We start from the raw sequence: 20,597 nt of genomic DNA on the forward strand, positions 1-20,597 counted from the left end.
GAAGTGGAGATCTCCCTAATTGGTCCGCTGACTCCTGTAATGGGGAAGCAGAAGGAGCGGACCCACAGTGGGCAAGTTGGGCCTCGGTTAGGAGGCCTTCTTGGTCAGTTCCAACCCAACCCCAAACCGACCTCCGCCCCACAATTCTCATGGCAGTGTTCCAAGGACCCCCCTTCACAAGAGGATCTGGGACATCTCCCAGTTCCTCCAGGGTTGTCATGCAAGTGCATCCGCTTCAACAACCCTTTATACAATACGAATCGGAGCGGCCGGCCTCACAAAGGAAAATGAAAGTAAAACAGACAAACAGAGGAACGACAGGGCAAGACAAATTAACAAAGACAAATTGACAGCGCTGTTTTACCTTCGGAATATGAGGTCTCGGGAGTCTTTGGGGGTATCCCGGATGAGGCCCCACTAATATGTTGAGCCTAAGTCGCAGGACACCACCAAGAAGACCACCAAGAGTCAGACTTTACAGCTGTTTTAAGGTTTTATTTAGACAGCTCAACCCTCGTCCTACACTCTGACACAGGGGAGCCTAGGAGGAGAGCCCAGAGCTAAGGATTTGCAGGGCTTATAAAGGCACACACCAGGTATTTGGATTACCACCACGTGTAGCTCTGCTAGCTGAGATAAACAAGCAACAAATGGTCACTGCCTCAAAAATGGAATTAACCCTTTAATGTTATTATTCATGAAATAAAAAGTCTTCATTTAAATGACAGGCCTTTTGCAGCAACTACACGCAGAAAACAGCTACAGATGGACCACCATGCCCCAAGATCTGCAAAGCAGTGTATGACACACATGGACAGACTTATGAAAACCCTTGTGAATTCTGCAGAGCACCCATGTAAGCACATGGAGGCTGTCTGTCCATAGCATCCTTGGTTTCAACCAGTGGGTTGAGAGGCAGAGGAAATGTTTATTAAGAATTTACTACTAGCCGGGGCTGGGAAGGTGGCTCAGTGGTAGAGCACTTGCCTTGTATGCATGAGGCCCTGGGTTCGATTCCTCAGCACCACATAAGCAAAAGGAAAGAATTTACTACTAGCCGGGCGCTGGTGGCTCATGCCTGTAATCCTAGCTACTCAGGAGGCTGAGATCTGAGGGTCAAGGTACAAAGCCAGCCCAGGCAGGAAAGTCTGTGAGATTCTTATCTCCAATAAACCACTATAAAACTGCAAGTGGCGCTGTGGCTCAAGCGGTAGAGCACTTGCCTTGAGCTGAAGAGCTGAGGAACAGCACCCAAGCCCAAGCCCAGAGTTCAAGATCCACAACAGACCAAAAAAAAAAAAAAAAGAATTTACTACTTTCTCTATTTTTACAAACATTTTTTATATAAAATTAGGTAAGATTATTATTCTCAAATTAAGATCCAGGAATTCTAAGTGCCCTTTCCTTCTTCAACTAACCTGGGATGATTCCATTTATTTTTCATTTCATCTCAGTATCTCATTTCTTTCCTTCCAGGGTAAAAAATGAATGGAAAACTTGGTTTCACACATGAAGGAAAATGTTGATTCCACTGAAGTGGTAATTCTACAACTGCCTGTGGTTTGATTTTGTTTTAGAAAAAGTACTCCTTATTACTAAGTGTCCATTGAGGTGGATTCCCACCAGCCATCATGCATACACACAAACACACACACAAACACACAAAATGTTTCAACAAAGTCATCTTATATGCCAGAGGTTTTCTATACCATCAATTATTCTCTGAAGTGTTTCATTAGTTCCCTAAATTCAGGTTAACTGTTTAGACTTGATTTAGTTTCCACTACACAAAATTCTGTACTAATTTCTCTCATTCACTTGATCCTGTCAATCTTGATTTAATTTTTTTATTCATTGTACATTTGTTATTCTTTCTGCTTGAAATGCCCTCCCTCCCATATTTACACAATTCCAAATCCTTTTAATCCTTTGGAACAGAGTTCAAAGAGCAAATTTCAAACAATGTTTCTATGTCCTATTTTTTTGCATCATACCTATTGTATTTCCTTTACAAATTTATTAGTAATTAATTATATTTAGAATATTATTTCCTTCATAGTATAGTGTAAGATGTGTGTGTATGTGTGTGCCCACGTGTGTATGTGTTAGTGGGCTTTGAATTCAGGATTTCATGTTTATTTAAAAAGTAAAAGAAAAACAAAGCTACCAGCACACTATGTTTATTGCATCATTATTCACCATAGATAACATATGGAACCAACCCAGATGATGCCCCACAGTAGATGAATGGATCGAGAAATGTGGTACATATATGTGTGTGTGTGTGTGTGTGTGTGTGTGTGTGTGTGTGTGTGTGTGTGTGTGTGTGTGTGAATCCTATGCCTCCATCAGAAAGAACAATTTGTTTCTCTAGAGCCCTTCTGATAGACAATTGATGCAGTGGTCAGATCTGCCTAAATCTTTCACATTAGCTCCTGACTCTTGATAGTGAGTGGAGTTTTAGCTCTTTAAAACACATGAATTATAAGCATTGCATTGAGTACTTTTGATTTTGGAAAATCACAATTTAAATGAGCAGTCACACTCCCATCAGTAGAGAAGAATTTCAAGATGCAAACATAAAAGGGTTCCAAATAGGGAAAGATGAAGAAAAACTCTCCCTCTTTACAGATGACATGATCTTGTATTTAAAGAATCCCACAGACTCCACTCCCAAATTATTCAAGCTGATTCAAAACATTGGCAATGTAGCAGGATATAAAATTAAAATTCAAAAATCAATGGCTTTTCTGTGGGCCAACAACGAGAAAAGTGTGGCTGAAATCAGAAAAGCAACTCCATTCGTAATAGCCCCACAAAAAAAAAAATACCTAGGAATTAACCAAAGAAGTGAAGGACCTCTATGATGAAAACTTTAAAAAACCTGAAAATGGAAATCAAAACAGAACTTAGAAAGTGGAAAACCTCCCATGCTCCTGGATTGGAGGATCAACCTCGTGAAAATGGCAATATTGCCCAAGGCTACCTACAAATTCAATGCAATAATTATCAATATTCTAACCTAATTCTTCAAGGAAATAAAAAAGGCAATCCAAAAATTCATATGGAACAATAAAAGACCCCCAAAAGCAAAAACGATCCTTAACAGAAAGAACAGTGCTGCAGGAATACCAATACCAAATTTCAAACTCTATTACAAAGTCATAGTAATCAAAACAGCTTGGTACTGGCACAAGAACAGACTTCAGGACCAATGGAATAGAATTGAAAACCCAGAAATGAACCTACAGTCCTATAGCCATCTAATCTTCCATAAGAGAGCTAAAAAAAAATTGAATGGAAGAAAGACAGCCTCTTCAGTAAATGGTGCTGGAAAAATTGGTTAATCACTTGTAGAAAACTAAAGCTAGATCCTTATATATCACCCTGCACCAGAATCAACTCCAAATGGATCAATGACCTCAGAGTCAAAACAGACACTCTGAAAACATTACAGGATGGAATAGGAGAAACCCTAGGTCTCCTTGGCACAGGCCGAAACACAACCTAGACCTAGAAACACAACAAATCAAAGAAAATTTGGACAAATGGAATTGCATGAAATTGCAGGGCTTCTGCATGGCAAAGGACATAGATAGCAAGATCAATAGAAAGCCCACGGATTGGGAGAAGATCTTCACTAGCCATACATCAGACAAGGGTCTCATATCTAAAATATACCTGGAACTCAAAAAATTAAATTCCCCAACAACAAATCCTCTAAGAAACAACTGCCCAATAAATAAGTAGGCTAACGACTTAAAGAGAAACTTCTCTGAAGATGAAAGAAGGATGGCCAATAGACACATGAAAAAATGTTCAACCTCCCTAGCCATAAAAGAAATGCAAATCAAAACAACATTGAGATATCACCTCACTCCAGTTAGAACAGCAAAAATCAAGAACTCTAACAACAACAGATGCTGGAGGGGATGTGGACAGAAAGGAATCTTACTTCATTGTTGGTGGGAGTGTAAACTTGTTCAACCACTTTGGAAAGCAGTATGGAGGTTCCTCAAAAGACTCCACATAGAGTTCCCCTATCACCCAGCAATCCTACATCTGGGCATTTACCCAAATGATCACAAACAAGACCATACTAAAGCTACCAGCACAACTATGTTTATTGCAGCATTATTTACCATAGCTAAGATCTGGAACCAACCCAGATGCCCCTCAGTAGATGAATGGATCAAAAAAATTGTGTATATATACACAATGGAATTCTATGCCTCCATCAGAAAGAATGACATTGCCCTTTTTGTTTTTGTTTTTTGGTTTTTTTTTTTTGTCTTTTAAACCGATTTTTAAATTTTTTTTATTTTATTGTAAAGACGCTGTACAGAGGGGTTACACTTACATGAGTAAGGCAATGAGTACATTTCTTTTCTTTTCTTTTCTTTTTTGTGAACATACTGTACAGAGGGGTTACAATTACATGGGCAGGATAATGCGTACATTTCTTATCAAGCATTGCAGCCTCCTCCTTTGTTTACCCTTCACCTCCCTTCCCAGCCTCCCCCCCCACCCTGCCACCCAATCCTCCCCCCCTCTCCCCCCCACTCCGCACCAACATTGTAAAGCTCGTTTTCGACATGACAACTTGTACTTCTCATTGTTGCAACAGGTCCATCTGTATCCTTAAATGACTTGTTTTTCCCCATCTCCTCCACAAGTTATAGTGACATCAAATATAGTGAAAGCAGGGGTTATACTGTGGGGGAGGGACATACAAAGCAACAAAGAAATAATCTTATAAATGCGTTAGAAACAAATGTATGAAAGAAAAAAACCTTTAAATACATATCTAAGGGTTCATTTTCCTAACATCACATTATCTGACCTTTTCCGCTTGACTCATACATATACTAGATAATGCAAATAAGGGAAACCATGGGACCTATGTTTCTTTGGGCCTGGCTTACTTCACTTAATATAATTTTTTCCAAGTTTTTCCAGACATTGCCCCATTTGTTAGGAAACTGCTTTCACTGTATTTGATGTTGGTATAATTTGTGGAGGGGAAGGGAAAAAAACAAATCGTTTAAATAGGGATACAGGTGGACCCATTGCAATAATGAGATGTACAAGACGTTATGTCAAAAAACGAACTTTACAACTTTGGCAGGGGGGTGGGAGGGGGGGTGGGAAGGGATGCAAAGGGGAAACAAAGGAGGAGGCAACAATGCTTGATAAGAAATGTACTCATTATCTTGCCCATGTAATTGTAACCCCTCTGTATGGTATTTTCACAATAAAAAAAATAATAGAGAAGAATTTCTTCATAGAGGAAGCCAATTTTACTGGCTCAGCTTTCAGGAAAGGGACTAGACTCTTCTGTAGAACAAAAACTGACATGAAGAGAGATGTAAGCATTGGTTGGTGCTGATCTTTGTGGGGTTTTTTGTTTGTTTGTTTGGTTGGTTTGGGATTTTTGTTTGTTTTTTTTTTTTTTAACCCTTCCTGGGGCTTGAACTCAGGATCTGGGTGCTGTCCCTGAGCTTCTTTTGTTCAAGGCTAGAGCTCTACTACTTGAGTCACAGTGCCACTTCCAGCTTTTTCTGAGTAATTTATTGAAGATAAGAGTCTCATGGATTTTTTTCTGCCTAGGCTGAGTTTGAACTGTGATCCTCAGATCTCAGCCTCCTGAGTCGCTAGTATTCACAGACGTCACCCACCAGCACTCAGCTGGTGCTGATCTTTGTAACAATGCCTTAAAAACACATTTGTCCATCAAAATAACATTATTAGTCTAATTATAAGTGAATAGTACATGAAATTTGATTGCAAGCAGAGCTTGAGAAACACGTTACAGAAAAATCTAGTATTGACTTGTGAAAATCATAAATATGGTGATGAGTGTTGTATCCACTTAAGTATGAAGACAAGGTTAAACCATAGGTCACCGCTAACAATTAGATTGTAATGGGGAATTTATTTTGGGGGTGAGAAAGCTTTTATATCTCAGAGTTTATCCCCAGAATTTACAAACATAGACACCAAAAGGATTTCCACGTGATGCAAATCTTGAGACTAAGTCAATAAATGCCAGAGATAACCAACATATTTCATGAATATTTTAATTATGATTTAGTATGTTTTGTTGTTCTCTGGTCACTCTATGTGGCTTCAACTAAAATGAAAGAGACAGGTGTTATATTTCTATTGTCTTTACATGCTGATCTAAATAAAATAGTATTATTCTGTTACTTTTTCCCTCTAATGTTCCTCACATTAATAGAGTGTGTATGTCAGATGTATGCTTCACAAAAAAATTGGATACATTTGAATTTCAGTTTGCATCTCAGTTTATACTGTGCTCTGAATGAAGAAAAGGAAGCAGGAAGTAGGCATGTGATTCAAAATCCTTTCCCAATCATCTGCCTCCTTCCAAGACACAGTGTTCTGAAACTATTATCTTTATGTGGAAATAGTGGGAAATTTCTCTGAAACTGACAACCAGTGAGTCAATGAAGAATAACAAAGGACTTTGTGTTAAGTAGGGGTTATGTAGAAGGTGGCCTTTGGTCTTAATGTTGTAAAGCATTTAATAAGATTTGCTAACCAACTGGCAGTCTTCCCACTGAAAGTTTTAGCAACATGACGCTATGTTTAAGAGGTATCATGTCTCCTATGAAATAAAAGTATATTTCAAAGATCTGACAAGGTATTGAGTCTGTTTGACTGGACACTTGTTTTTATGTTGAATAACCTTATGAGTGCTATGTAGTTGTGCTTTCTGTCTTTTACTGTTTCAAACTTTAGACCCTTCTTGGGGCTAAAAAAAAATGCTTAAATTATGTTTTTCTTTCCCTGGTGAAGAATAGAAATACTATATAGTGATTAATGTGTCCAAAAGGAAAAAGCTCTTAGGGACTTCTTTGTTCTCAGTTCTTTAGTTAGGTGGCAAATGTCTTCTTGAGGTTACATCAGATAACCTGAAAAAGGATGACAAGTTATATCATAGTTAGAAACTGAGGTCCCCACACTTCAGATTTCCTATTTGCCTTCCAGACCTTAAGCATACATGGAAAAGTTTGATTCTTTAAATTGGATAATATCTTTATGATTTTTATAAAGATAAAGGAAGAAAGATGAAAAAAGAAAAAGCTAAAAACACAAACATAAAAAGAAGGTAGAGCTGGGTGCTGGGGGCTCACATCTATAATCCTAGCTAATCAGCAGGCTGAGTTGTGAAGATCATGATTTGAAGCCAGCCGGACCAGGAGAGTCTGTGAGACTGTTTTCTGTAACTGACCATCAAAAACCCAGAAGTGAAGCTATGGCTAAAGTGGTAGAGTTCTAGCCTTGAGCAAAAAACCTCAGGTATAGCAGCCAGGCCCTGAATTCAAGCTCCAAGACGTGCCCATGCACACATGGGTGCATGCGCGCACACACACACACACACAGACACACACAGAGTAAACAGCATTTGAGCAATTTGACTCTTTTGCTGTTATTATTTCCACTATAGTATAATAACTTCTGAAACAATTTAACACCTTACACCAATGCCTGCAAAACATATTACATTTTCTGAACTTGCTTCTATTCAAAATTTTGACCTTACTCCTAAATGTGAATAGAAGGGTGGAAATTGGATGGAAAATGGATGGAAACTGCAGAGGTGAGAAAAATACTATTATTCCGAGAGAGATAAATATTTCAGACTTTCCAAGGGGGGCTAGGAAGGTGGCTCAGTGGTAGAGCACTTGCCTTGCATGCATGAGGCTCTGGGTTCGATTCCTCAACACCACATAAGCAGAAAAAAAAAGCCAGAAGTGGCGCTGTGGCTCAAGTGTTAGAGCACTAGCCCTGAGCTTAAGAGCTGAGGGACAGCGCCCAGGCCCAGAGTTCAGGCCCCACGACCAGATCCCCCCACCCACCCAAAAAATAAACACTTTCCAAGGGCTGGGTGTAACCATCTTGGTCCATAGTCCCAGCTATTTGGGAGGCGGGAGGTAGAGGATCTCAGATGGAGACCAGCATGGACAAAGTTAGTTCAAGTTCCTCTCTGCAAAAACAAGCTGAAAGCAAAAGGGCCGGACATGTGACTCAAATGGTAGTGCACTAGCTTCAAGAATTCAAGAATTCAGCCTGTAGTTCAATTTCCAGAACAATGCACTGAAGCAACATTTGAGATCTCAGAGTTGAGCTTCAAGCGACCGTCACACTATCTCCTCTAGTGTCTTCATGTTCAATGCTCATAACTGCTTATTAATTATAGATGCTGTTTAAAGGGTCAATAGCTCTAGGGATAGGGAAACATATGAGCGATACAGGTAAAAGAAGGAATTCTGTAAGAGGCAAATGTAAGTGCAGCTAGTGTCTCATTCATTACTTAGACACTTAGACTCTAGATAAGAAAATAGCTTTCGGGGCTGGGAAGGTGGCTCAGTGGTAGAGAGCTTGCCTTGCATGCATGAAGTCCTGGGTTTGATTCCCCAGCACCACATAAGCAAAAATTTTAAAAAGCCGGAAGTGGTGCTGTGGCTCAAGTTGTACAGTGCTAGGCTTGAGCTGAAGAGCTGAGGGACAGCACCCAGGCCCAGGGTTCAGGCCCCATGACCGGACCCCCCCAAAAAATAAAAATAATTTTAAAAAAAGAAAATATCTTTCATATATCTGATCCTTTTTGATAGAGGTCTAGTAGAGCACAGTACTACTTGATAAATCTGATAGCTCTGAGTACAGGTCTTCAGTGACCTGTACTCACTATATAGTATTTCTATTCTTCACCAGGGAAAGAAAAACATAATTTAAGCATTTTTTTTTTAGCCCCAAGAAGGGTCTAAAGTTTGAAACAGTAAAAGACAGAAAGCACAACTACATAGCACTCATAAGGTTATTCAACATAAAAACAAGTGTCCAGTCAAACAGACTCAATACCTTGTCAGATCTTTGAAATATACTTTTATTTCATAGGAGACATGATACCTCTTCCATTTTATCAAGCTAATGAAATTTTACAAAGAAGGATTTGGGGAAATACTTGATGTTTATTTTTCATGGCCTTTCAATTTCCTAATGACATTTGTGCAAATCTCACTTGGTCTAGAGGTCTATTCTTTGAGGAAAATGTGTTGCCTTGCCAGGAAGTGTAAGAATTATCTCTATCACCTCCTACCCAAAGTTAAAGTTTTCTTTAGAAATATAAAACTTTTCTTCTATGTTGAAATTTAGTCCTTATGCTTATGATATCATTTAGAGGGACACAAATGCAATAATGTATTCCTTATATATAATGTGTGAATGTAGTAAATGACCATTCTATTTACAAAACTGTCCATTTTTAGTCACAAATTTCCAGCTGACACCAACCTGCATTATGTTATGTGACCTCTAGAATTCTCAGTGCCCAAGTCATCTTTTGGATATGCTCAAAATAATTCAAGTTTTCGTAATATAGTGCTGCCAACCTTGAATATTATTTTACTCCAACGTTTGATAATATTGGATAAGTATGTATATCCAGATGATTTTCACATGAGTTCCTAAGTGGAAAAGGAGGCCAATATTGTAATGTTATTCTCCAAACATGAGTTCTATTGTCTCTCGCTACCTCATAAAAACACATGACCTGTCACCGTTCTCCATTGAATGCATTTATTACCTACTAAAGACCAATGCTCAGTGCAATTTAACTTGCTTTTACTATATAATTTGAGGTACATAATTGACATATAAGTCATTTGAAGGAAAATGCCTTGAGGTCCTCTATTATGGACATCTACACTTTGAATGTCAATAACAATACTGATTGAAAATAAACTGCCCACTTTCAATAAAAAAAAATAAAGCCCAAATTTATGAATTTTCTTGACGGGCTTCATCTTTTCCTTTTTTTCTGGGAGAAGGTACCTGATATATGCATATGCAATATTGGATATTTATGGGAGTTGGGCGTGAAGCTAATTTGCAAAATGACAATTCATTCCAGAAGCAACACCTTTAGGTTTGTAAAAGTTACTCTGTAATTTTTTTAAGACAGTGACAATCTTTAGCAATCGGGGTGGAGAAAATTTGAAATATATAACATGAGAGTGCTCCAGTCAGTTTATTCAGAAGGAAGTGACTGAAGAGTTACACCGAAATTCACCCCCGGTGAAGTACGAACTGACAGGACGAACCATGGACCTGCTCCTTTTCCTTCCCTTCTTGTGTTTGGCCATATTTTCAGGTAAGAGCATCACAGCTGATGACTTTGTTTTCATATTTCTAAGTAAAGAATGAAAAAGGTTGAGTGGTTGAAGCACTAAGAGCTAAAAATAAGAACTCTCCACCAGACAGAGATAGTGATTATAGGAAAATAAATGGGGATCTGACGCAACAAGAATATATGACTTGATGCTGTCAAAGAGAAGGAAATGAAAATGGAGGAGAAAGGCAAGGCATTTGACTACAAAGATGTGTTCAGGCTAAAAGTCATTAAGAGAACACGGGCATATTCGGGCTTGTGTTTCAGAAGAGAATATTTGTATGCTGTGGTGCTAGACTGTGAGGACAAATTAAAAACATATTTAAAACCTGACTTTTAAAATTCATGTCATTTAGGACCACTTGCTTAAGTGAATCTTTCTTGTTTCTCCTCCTCCTCCTACCTCTTGCTCTTGCTCCTCCTCTTCTTCTTCCTCCTCCTCTTCCTCCTCTTCCTCCTCCTCCACTTCCTCCCTCTTGTTTATTGTGCCAGTCCCAGGGCTTGAATTAGGACCTGGTCCTTATCCTTGAGCTTTTTTTCTCAAGACTGGCACTCTTCTACTTGAGCCACAACTCCACTTTTGGCTTTTATTTTAGTAGTTTATTGGACATAAGTATTTCATATTTCTTTCCCAGGAACTGCAATTTTCAGATCTCAGCCTTCTGAGTAGCTAGAATTACAGACATGAACCACTGATGCCCAGCTGAATCTCTTTTCCTATATGACCTAAAAAATAGAAATAACTACATTTTCTATAGGATTACATAGGGGATAACACTTGACACCATTACTGGGGTTCTCAGACTTTTGAAACTCAATCTACTTTTCTCCATTCTATAAATCAGTATAGTAGGTTTCAAAGAATTAAATTCTCCCCCAGAAACAAATCTCTCACAATAATAAATGACGCATTTTCAGGGGCTCAATTGTACAGTATATCCTTAACATGAGTCACCCTTGAGTTCAATCCCCAGCACCAAAAGCAAGCCTTCAAGTTATCTTGAAATTATGGCTTCTGATTTGACCATACATCCAGTGAAAAAGTACATGCACAATACCTGAACGTCTCACACTTATAAAGAAGTGGTAGCAAATTTCTTCTTATGGGCGATGTGAGGGGTAGTTTCATATCACTAATTGTAGAAGTCATCATAGGCACTCTGTTGAGAAATCTTGATGTTACAGTTACATTGAAAATAGACAAGGTGTGAGGATAGTTATGTGAAGTCACTGTGGGGAAAGGACAAAGGAGACAGAGTTAAATAATAACAGAGAGTGTGGGGGGGGGGGAGAAGACAGAAACAAGAGTATACCAGTTTGAGAGTGGGGAAAGAAAGCTGGGCAGTTAAAATTCTTCCCTAGACCAAGTAGTATACAAGGGCAAGTACTGTACTGTGCACTTTGAATACCTTGCTAGTGCACAGGATGCACTTAGCAGGTGTTTGTTAGAATAAAGTTTGGAAACCAAATGTACTGGTTATAGAAATTTGAGAGGTGAGGAAGATAGATTCAAGGAAAGCAATACCAAGGACTTCTTGGAGTTTGTAAACAATTGACAAAGAAGAAATGTAAAACAAAAATGAAATCAAAGTTGAGGCCAGCTGCTGGTTTCTCATGCTGTAATGCTAGCTATTCAGGAGGCTGGGATCTGAGGATGGCGGTTCAAAGCCAGCCTGAGGCAGGAATGCCTGTGAGACTCTGATCTCATTTAAAACACCAGGAAACCGGAAGTGGTGCTGTGGCTCAAGTGGTAGAGCGCTTACCTTGAACTGATAGAGCTGAGGGTCCATGTCTAGGCCCAGAGTTCAAGACCCATGACCCACAAAAAAAAAAAATCAAAGCTGAAGATCATTATTTTCCAATTTTTAACTTAAAATAATCAAATCATAATCTACTAGTTACCTTTTATAACCATTAAAATTATTATACCTGTAGCTCCCACCTTATAAAATTTTAATGTAAGCAATGAGATATTATTAGATTTTTACTAAGTAATCATTTATAAGTGCAGAAGGAAAAAAGCTACATATTGCTAGAAAACTGATTAAATAAATTCTGATGATTCCATACAAATGGGGTCATATGCATCCATTAAGGGAAAATAATACAGGTGTTTTGTAAGAATTGGTGTGAGCCGGGCGCTGGTGGCTCACGCCTGTAATCCTAGCTACTCAGGAGGCTGAGATCTGAGGATCGCGGTTCAAAGCCAGCCCGGGCAAGAAAGACCATGAGACTCCTATCTCCAATAAACCACCAGAAAACCAGAAGTGGCACTGTAGCTCAAGTGGTAGAGCGCTCGCCTTGAGCTGAAGAGCTGAGGGACAGCGCCCAGGCCCAGAGTTCAAGCCCCACGACCGACAAAAAAAAAAAAAAAAGAATTGGTGTGGTGGAAACTTTGCTCCATTTTCTAGGAAGAAAACCAAGAGCAGAACAATATATGTAAATTGTGTGGGAAATACATTCTTACATGCTTGAAATAAATAGGCTACCTCTGGAATAATTGGATAATTTTTTAAAGATTTAGTAAATGACACTGTGTCCTGGGGAGAAATATTTTGGGTAAAGCAGCAAGAAAGAGGAAGAAGGGAAACTTAATTTCAAGTGTTTACAGTTTTTGCATCTTTAGCAATAGGTTCTGTCTTCTATGTCATCAATCCAGAAAACAAAAATAATTAACAAAATCCAGCAAGCCATTTTTTCCATTTCATATGATGTCTAATTCACTTTTACTTCATGAAAGTGACTGTTAATGAACAATGTTTAATTTCTGAAACTCAAACAACTTGTACAAACAGTGGCATATTTACTGAAATAATCCTTCCTTGTTTGTCTTTCTGCCTGTAACATGTGTAATTTTTTTCTATGGCCACGTCTGGGAAAAACAAAGTTTGCCAACTCCTCTCCTACCTTGACTAAGAATGGACTGTCTAGTTCATTTCTCACATTGTACAACTGATCTCTACCACTGTACCTTACTATTTACCTGTTTGTACTCAGCACAAAACTTCCTAGCATCATGAGGGACTTTGTATGTCTTATTCATATTCATTCTGGTTCTTACTATAGTTCTAGCATAGTAATGGACTCTTTAAATATTTATTATTGTTAAGTAAGATGAATGACTAGATTATACTCACAGACTATTTTAGAGTTTGGTAAGCAAGTTGCTACCTCCCACCCCTGACAGTGGCCTTAACCACCAGCAGAGCATGCTCAGTAGATAACAAGCAATGGTTTATTGCATTTTATTTAAATTGACTTGAAGGTAAAGAGTTAAATAACTCCTAGGATACAAAGCAGAACAACTGACTGTTCAAATGGGAGCTTAAGAATACATTTGCAATCTCAACATTAAAATAATTTAAAGTTGTATAAAGTAAAAAAAAATATCAAGGAGGTTTATGCCAAACAAAAAACTAGTAAGCCTAAATAAATCTTTGAGAAAATAGCACATTACGCTCAAGAGAGAAGCCATGTATCAACAGCTCATGCCTCTATCCTAGCTAAGCAAGAAGTGTAGATCTGAGATCAGGGTTCAGAACCAGATCTACTGGAAAAGTTCACCACTCTTATTTCCCATTAACTTGCAAAAGCTGTAAGTGGAGAGCTGAGCAAACAAGTCAAGAAAGAGCATGAGGGGAAAAAAAAGAAAAACAAAAAAGGAAGAGCATGAGGCCCTCAGTTCAAGCACCCAACTGCTAGGGAAAGAAAAAAAGAAGACAAAGGAAAAGAAAGAGAGAAAGAAACTGTATATCAAGTAAATATGGAAAGAAGGCAAAGAAAACAACAATTGTATTAAGAGAGAGCTAGAAGCACAAGATCCAAAGGCAAGCATTTTTCTTAGAGATGAAAGCCATTATCATTCATTATTTTTCAGATCCCAGTTAATTTGGAATAAAATCTAAAAAGAATTGCACACACACACACACACACACACACACATTGAGCTATGTGTAGTATTCTAAATCAAATTGGAATACCAGATAGATTACACAAATGATGAAACATAGGTTGCAAAACATAATCACATGGGAGGCTGGAGGGGGGGGCGGGGGAGGCTGGGAAGGGATGTGAAGGGTAAACAAAGGAAGAGGCTGCAATGCTTGATAAGAAATGTACTCATTATCTTGCCCATCTAATTGTAACCCCTCTGTACAGTATGTTCACAAAAAATAAAAATTAAAATTAAAAAAAAAACAAGAAAACAATCACATGATACTCATTATCCTCTTTAATTTTTACAAAAAAATGAAAAGAAACATAATCACCAAAGAGAGCACATGATGACATAGCTTTTTATTGGAAATTATATAAATAAGTATGGTTGAAGAAGAATGTCATGAAAGAAAAGGGATGCTTTTGTCTATATTAGGGAAAAGAAGGCTCATGGCTACAGAAAGGATAGGTGGAGATGAAGAGAAAGCAGAAACAGAGCTCATGTCTCCAGCCTTTATGTTCATAACACTGGAGAGGGGCAAATCTGCAAAATTAGATGGATAAATTAGAAATGGATTCATCACATGGAAAGCGTTTGAATAGCATTAAGCAAAATCTGTTTGATCAAGAAACCATTAAAACCCTAAGATATGTATTTAAATGTTTTTTTTCTTTCATGCATTTGTTTCTAACGCATTTATAAGATTATTTCTTTGTTGCTTTGTATATCCCTCCCCCACAGTATAACCCCTGCTTTCACTGTATTTGATGTCGGTATAATTTGTGGAGGGTAAGGGGAAAAACAAATCATTTAAATAGGGATACAGGTGGACCCATTACAACAATGAGATGTACAAGTCATTATGTCAAAAATGAACTTTACAACTTTCATGCGGGGTGGGGGGGGACGTAGGGAGGATGGGGGGCAGGGGGAGGATGGGAAGGGATGGGAAGGGGAAACAAAGGAGGAGGCTACAATGCTTGATAAGAAATGTACTCATTATCTTGTCCATGTAATTGTAACACCTCTGTACAGTATTTTCACAAGAAAGAAAGAAAGAAAGAAAGAAGGAAAGAAAGAAAGAAAGAAAGAAAGAAAGAAAGAAAGAAAGAAAGAAAGAAAGAAAGAAAGAAAGAAAGAAACCATTAAAAATAAATTGGGGGAAGATTGAAAGCTCACACTAACAATTCAGTCCTTATGGTTTAGAAATGTAGTGAACTTTTTAGATGCCATGCTTTTTGAAAACCACGAAATACAGTCAAGAAAACAATGGAGAAACCAAATTACTCAAGGTATGAGAGAAAAATAGAAGGACTAATTTATAGCGTGTTAAAAAGAATCAAGGAGACAGTCTAGATGTTAGAGTGAATGCTGTTCATTTTATATTCTTTAAGTCAAATTACTCCACTCATATTTTTGTGTTTATGATGTTGTTCCAGTGTCTTCAACCCAAATTTCAAAACCAAGCGTTTTCAGTGTAGAAGATAATCAAGACCCTGCACTTATTCTCAAGAGAAACTATGAAGCTAGTCATCCAGGAGGACCACAAGGATCTAATGGACAAGGAAGTGTTCACATCCTAGGAGAACCAGCCATGGTTACTCTGCAAGGAAGGCCAGAATATCCTAACCAGCCAATGATACCAGGGAAATTCAATCCACAAGGAAAGCCAGATATTTTGAACCAGCCTGCGGTATCTGGAGCTTGGGATTTACAAGGGAAGCCAGGATCTTTTAGCCAACAAGGGTTGGCAGGGTTGCCTAGCCAGCAAGGGATCGCAGGGTCATCTAGCCAACAGGGTAAACCAGGGTCTGGTAACCAACAAGGGATGTCAGGGTCACCTAGCCAGCAAGGAATTTCAGGGTCATTTAGCCAGCAAGGGATGACAGGGTCTTCTAGCCAACAGGGAAAGCCAGGGTCATCTAGCCAACAGGGCAAACCAGGGTCATCTAACCAACAGGGTAAGCCAGGGTCATCTAGCCAACAGGGTAAGCCAGGGTCATCTAGCCAACAGGGAAATCCAGGGTCACCTAGCCAACAGGGCAAACCAGGATCACCTAGCCAACAGGGCAAACCAGGGTCATCTAGCCAACAGGGCAAACCAGGGTCATCTAGCCAACAGGGCAAACCAGGGTCATCTAGCCAACATGGCAAGCCTGGGTCATCTAGCCAACAGGGCAAGCCTGGGTCATCTAGCCAACAGGGCAAGCCTGGGTCATCTAGCCAACCACGAAAATCAAGATCTCTTTACAAGCAAGGAGAAAGAAAACATGCAGCCAACCCTTTGAACAGTAATAAAATGGATACTCAGGTTAGTGGTACTAGCTTTTCTTTTCTAAGTCAATTTGCTTCAGTCACTCTTATTTTCAAAGACTAGAAAAGGTTAACTGAGCCTTTTTGTATCAACGGCAATGTGTCATGAAACTGATTAAATAAGATGAGAGGAACATTGGAGCTGATGATCTTCACACAGTCCTGATGATTGTTGAGAGTCCTTCATCTTTATCCCATCCTTCATTTCCCTCCTTTAGTGTTCTCCATTCAAACCATTCTTCTTAAACTGAATAAACTTGGCTTTCCATCAACCATTCCCCTGCCCATATCAGGATGAACTTTCATGCCCAATCCTGTGCCATCCATAATGTATCCATCTTTTGGCATTTTGAAATTGAAAATTCTGATTTATTGTTTTCACCATCTCAAAATTCTTCAGTGGTGTAGTTACCTATAAGATAAAACTTAAACTCTTAATCATAGCATTTAAGTTTTTTTTTTAATGATTAGTCCCATGTAAGTCATACAACTTCATCTCACGTCACTGTTACTCACATGACATCTATTTTGGCTTTTTCCACTAATATACTAGTGATACTAATGATTTTTTCCACCATAGAATTTGTTTTCTTGTATACTTGATTGGATTGGATTATTTTGCATACTTGATTGTATTACACTGTATTGTATACTTGGTTGTATTGGGCAAACTATGAACACCTAAGGAGAAAGAACCATTTCTTTTTAAACACATATCACCTGAGCTTGTGATAACTGAAATTCACATAAGAGATTCTCCTCATTTTCATGTTAAATTAGATTGTTCCTTTGGAACCATCTTTCCACAAAGAAGAATCCATCTGATCCTCAGGTCTCCACTTCCAATCCCTGCTTTTTGTTTTGTTTTGCTTTATATTTGTGATACTACTGGGGCTTGAACTCAGAAAGCTGATGCTCTTTCTTGGCTTTTTCACTCAAGGCCCTACCACTTGAGGCGTACCTCAGCATTTTACTGGTTAGTTGAAGATAAGAGTCTCACAAACTTCTTCCTGAGCTAGCTCAAAGCACGGTTCGATTCTTAGATTTCAAGCTCCTAAATAGCTAGGATTATATATATGAGCCAGGAGTACCTGATTCCCATCCCATTCTTCCTCTCTGACAATCAAACTCCTACTTTCAATTGACAATGGCTAAATATTCTATGTTATATTCATACCTGAAACAGTTTTCTAGAATTCTCTCTCCATCTCATCATGTTAAAGGAAAAGCTTTTTTTAACCTTATGAATTGTCCATCCTTATCACTTTCTCAAAAGAAAGTTATTTCTTCTCCTTGGTGATTGTCTCTTTGGTGGCATGAAATATTACTCTCCCCAAACTTCTACCTACTGTATCTTAATGCCACCATCAGTGGCTCTTTGGGATATCATGTAACTTCCGTAAGTTTATAACAATTCTAAAATGGGAAAAATATCACTGTACACTTCATAGATAATAAAATAAATTGTCGTGAAGAGATTGAAAGTTTACATCAATGGACAATATTGAAATATTTTGGGGGTACTAAAAACACTCTTACTTACAACTTCTCATCATTGTTACTACTATCCTGTTCTCACTGATTTGCCAAAGCTTCATCATCATGGGTTTTTCTAATTCCATAGATGATTTTTTTGCTTCCTGCGTACTTTTCTTTCACTGGTACAAAAAAGTGGGGGGAATCATTAAATTTTGACTATATGTGCTTGATCTTTTTCAGTAGGACTTTCCTGACTATTGTTTTATCTGTATAAGGGAAGACATCTCTCCAAAGAATTTAAGAGAAGGGTGTCTGATGTCATAAGAGCAAGGGATTTTGGAGGCTTAGATGGATTAAGTACAAGGAATCAGGAAGATTATTTTATAATGTTTAATATTCCTTACTAATAAATGAGAATCTAATGTTTTTCATAATAGTGTCTGAGTTAAACTGATCAATCTTTACCTCATGGTCTTTCATATTACAATAGATTAGAAGCATCCCCACAAAGAACCCAACTATAAATACAATGTGTGAATCTATCTACAAACCAGTCTGTGGTTCTAATGGCAAAACCTATGGGAATAATTGTCTATTTAAGGAAGCAAAGAGGTAAGAGAGCTTTGTTTTCCTTTTTTAGCAAGATCACTATTCTGATTCATAGGGAAGAAAGAATTGTGTCGTGTGACTTTATCGTTGTGTGACTTGGCTTCCAAAAAACATACCTAATTCTTGAGTTGTAAATTCAGCTACTTCCTGAGGGAATGGCATTTATTCATATGTTAAAGTAGGAATTTATTAATATATTAAATTTACCTTTGAGTTATTTACCAAATATTTATTGAACATCTACCTTAAAATTAGAAGTAAACAATAGACAAAACATACAAAAATAACTATTTGCCTCAGTTTTAACTTTTGCAGCAGAGAAGAAACAAATGATACCATAAGACAAAAAAAAAACCACTATGAGTCCTGGATAACTAATTGTTGGCTGCTAAATTCTATTCTAATGCTAATGACATGAAAGATACTACTTGGTAAACAATCTAGCCCTTCAAAACTTACTATCTCAAAAAAACTAAAATGAGTTAAGGGCATTTCAATAGGTAAAATGTTGTTAAAGAGTTAGACACTTAAGCATTTAGAATTTTTGTATGAAATGAGGGGGAGAGGTCAGAATAATATATCTCTTTTGGTTTCAGAGTTCCAGAATTTACTAATTTCTTAACAAATCCTATTCTAAAATAGGTATTAAGGTTAAAGGTCTCCTCTATTCAGTTGGAAGTAGAAAAGACAACAGACAACAATTACCTCATATTGTGAAAAAGATTTGAGCAGGGATTGAAGAAAACAGAAAAGATGCTCCAGGCACTCAGCAAGAACCAAGGGAGCCAGTGTCTAGTCTTGCTTTTCTCAGGCAGTTTTCAGTAATCATATTTTCTCTGTGTAATGGTACCAAATCAGCTAACCCTTGATTTCTTTCTGTGTTCTTCAGTTTGAGCAATGGAAAACTGAGCTTGAAGCATGAGGGGAAATGCTAGGCATTGATGTGAACCAAAATACCTGGAACCTTAAACTACTCCTGAAACTCTGCTTTCATAATGGATTTCCTTTGGAGTTCAACAGCAAAGTCACCACAATCTTATAGATACCACACATTCTACATCTCTTCCTGTTTATCTGACACAAATAAAAACAGTTCCAGAGTAATTTCTGATTTCTGGTATTTTTTGTCCATATTTTCTTATGAGTGTTTAGGATCTCTGTTTAGGATCTTTCCTTTCCCAAAGTGTCCAGAGAGTTATAAATTCTGGCATCTCCCTCAGTGCTAATGTTTTAAGGGATATAACAGCAATATAAATGCTAATAGATTAAATCTCCTACTTTGAGGATATTGATGGGAGAGCCAAAGTAACTACAGTGTTAAAGTTCATTGCAGAGTTTTATAATATAGTATCAACGTATTTTGAAAGAGAAAATTGTGACTGAATGTATGCCAAAATGTACAATTTGAATTAAAAACTGAATTCTTAACTGTTTGCTACTTAAGGCTAAATCATGAAGAAATAACAATATATAAGCAGACTTTGTGTAGTAGGATTGAATCACTAACCAAAGACTTTAAACAAAGCAATGTGTTGGACTGATGGGCTTCATTGGAATATTACACCAAAAATTAAAGGGAAAATAATCTTTCTCAGACTCATCCTAAAAAATATTGAGGAAGAGAGAAAATGCTTGTCAATTCACTTTCTGAAATCTGAATTGTTCTTTTGCAAATGAGACAACCAAACTAAAGGAAAAGAAAACTATAGACCAATGTCCCTTATAAATACTTATAAAGACTTATAGTTTATTCTAGTTAAGACTTAACCAGAGTTTCCAAGTAATTTCAGGCTCACACTCTAATTCAGGTGTCACACTCTAATTTTCTGTTTCCAAAGCCAGTAGAGACCAGCACTTAAGTTCAGAAAAGAGTAATTACCAATAAGATGGACCAAATAGAAAACATAATCCTGTGACTAGATAAGATTTCCTTTACCTTGATGATATTTGAATGACGTGTTGGATATATTATTTGAAAGGACATTGGTTTCTCTAAATGTTATGGCAAGGTATATGATGAAGCATGTTAATATATGGATAATAATAATTCGCTTGACCTTG

General features: G+C 37.8%; 1 protein-coding gene across 1 annotated transcript in view; it reads left to right on the plus strand.

Annotated features, from left to right (window-relative positions):
• Positions 1–373: 373 nt before the first annotated feature.
• Marcol (MARCO like) overlaps positions 374–20,597 on the plus strand; it is a 33,179-nt gene continuing 12,955 nt past the window's right edge. The window contains exons 1-5 of the mRNA XM_042691896.1: positions 374–397; positions 729–856; positions 15,342–15,427; positions 15,575–16,446; positions 18,418–18,539. Of these exons, the coding sequence (XP_042547830.1) occupies positions 374–397; positions 729–856; positions 15,342–15,427; positions 15,575–16,446; positions 18,418–18,539 (1,232 nt within the window). The remainder of the gene's footprint in view (positions 398–728; positions 857–15,341; positions 15,428–15,574; positions 16,447–18,417; positions 18,540–20,597) is intronic.

This window comes from Dipodomys spectabilis, unplaced genomic scaffold (genome assembly GCF_019054845.1).
Source record: "Dipodomys spectabilis isolate Male_0828 unplaced genomic scaffold, ASM1905484v1 ptg000147l, whole genome shotgun sequence".
NCBI classification, from domain to species: Eukaryota; Metazoa; Chordata; class Mammalia; order Rodentia; family Heteromyidae; genus Dipodomys; species Dipodomys spectabilis.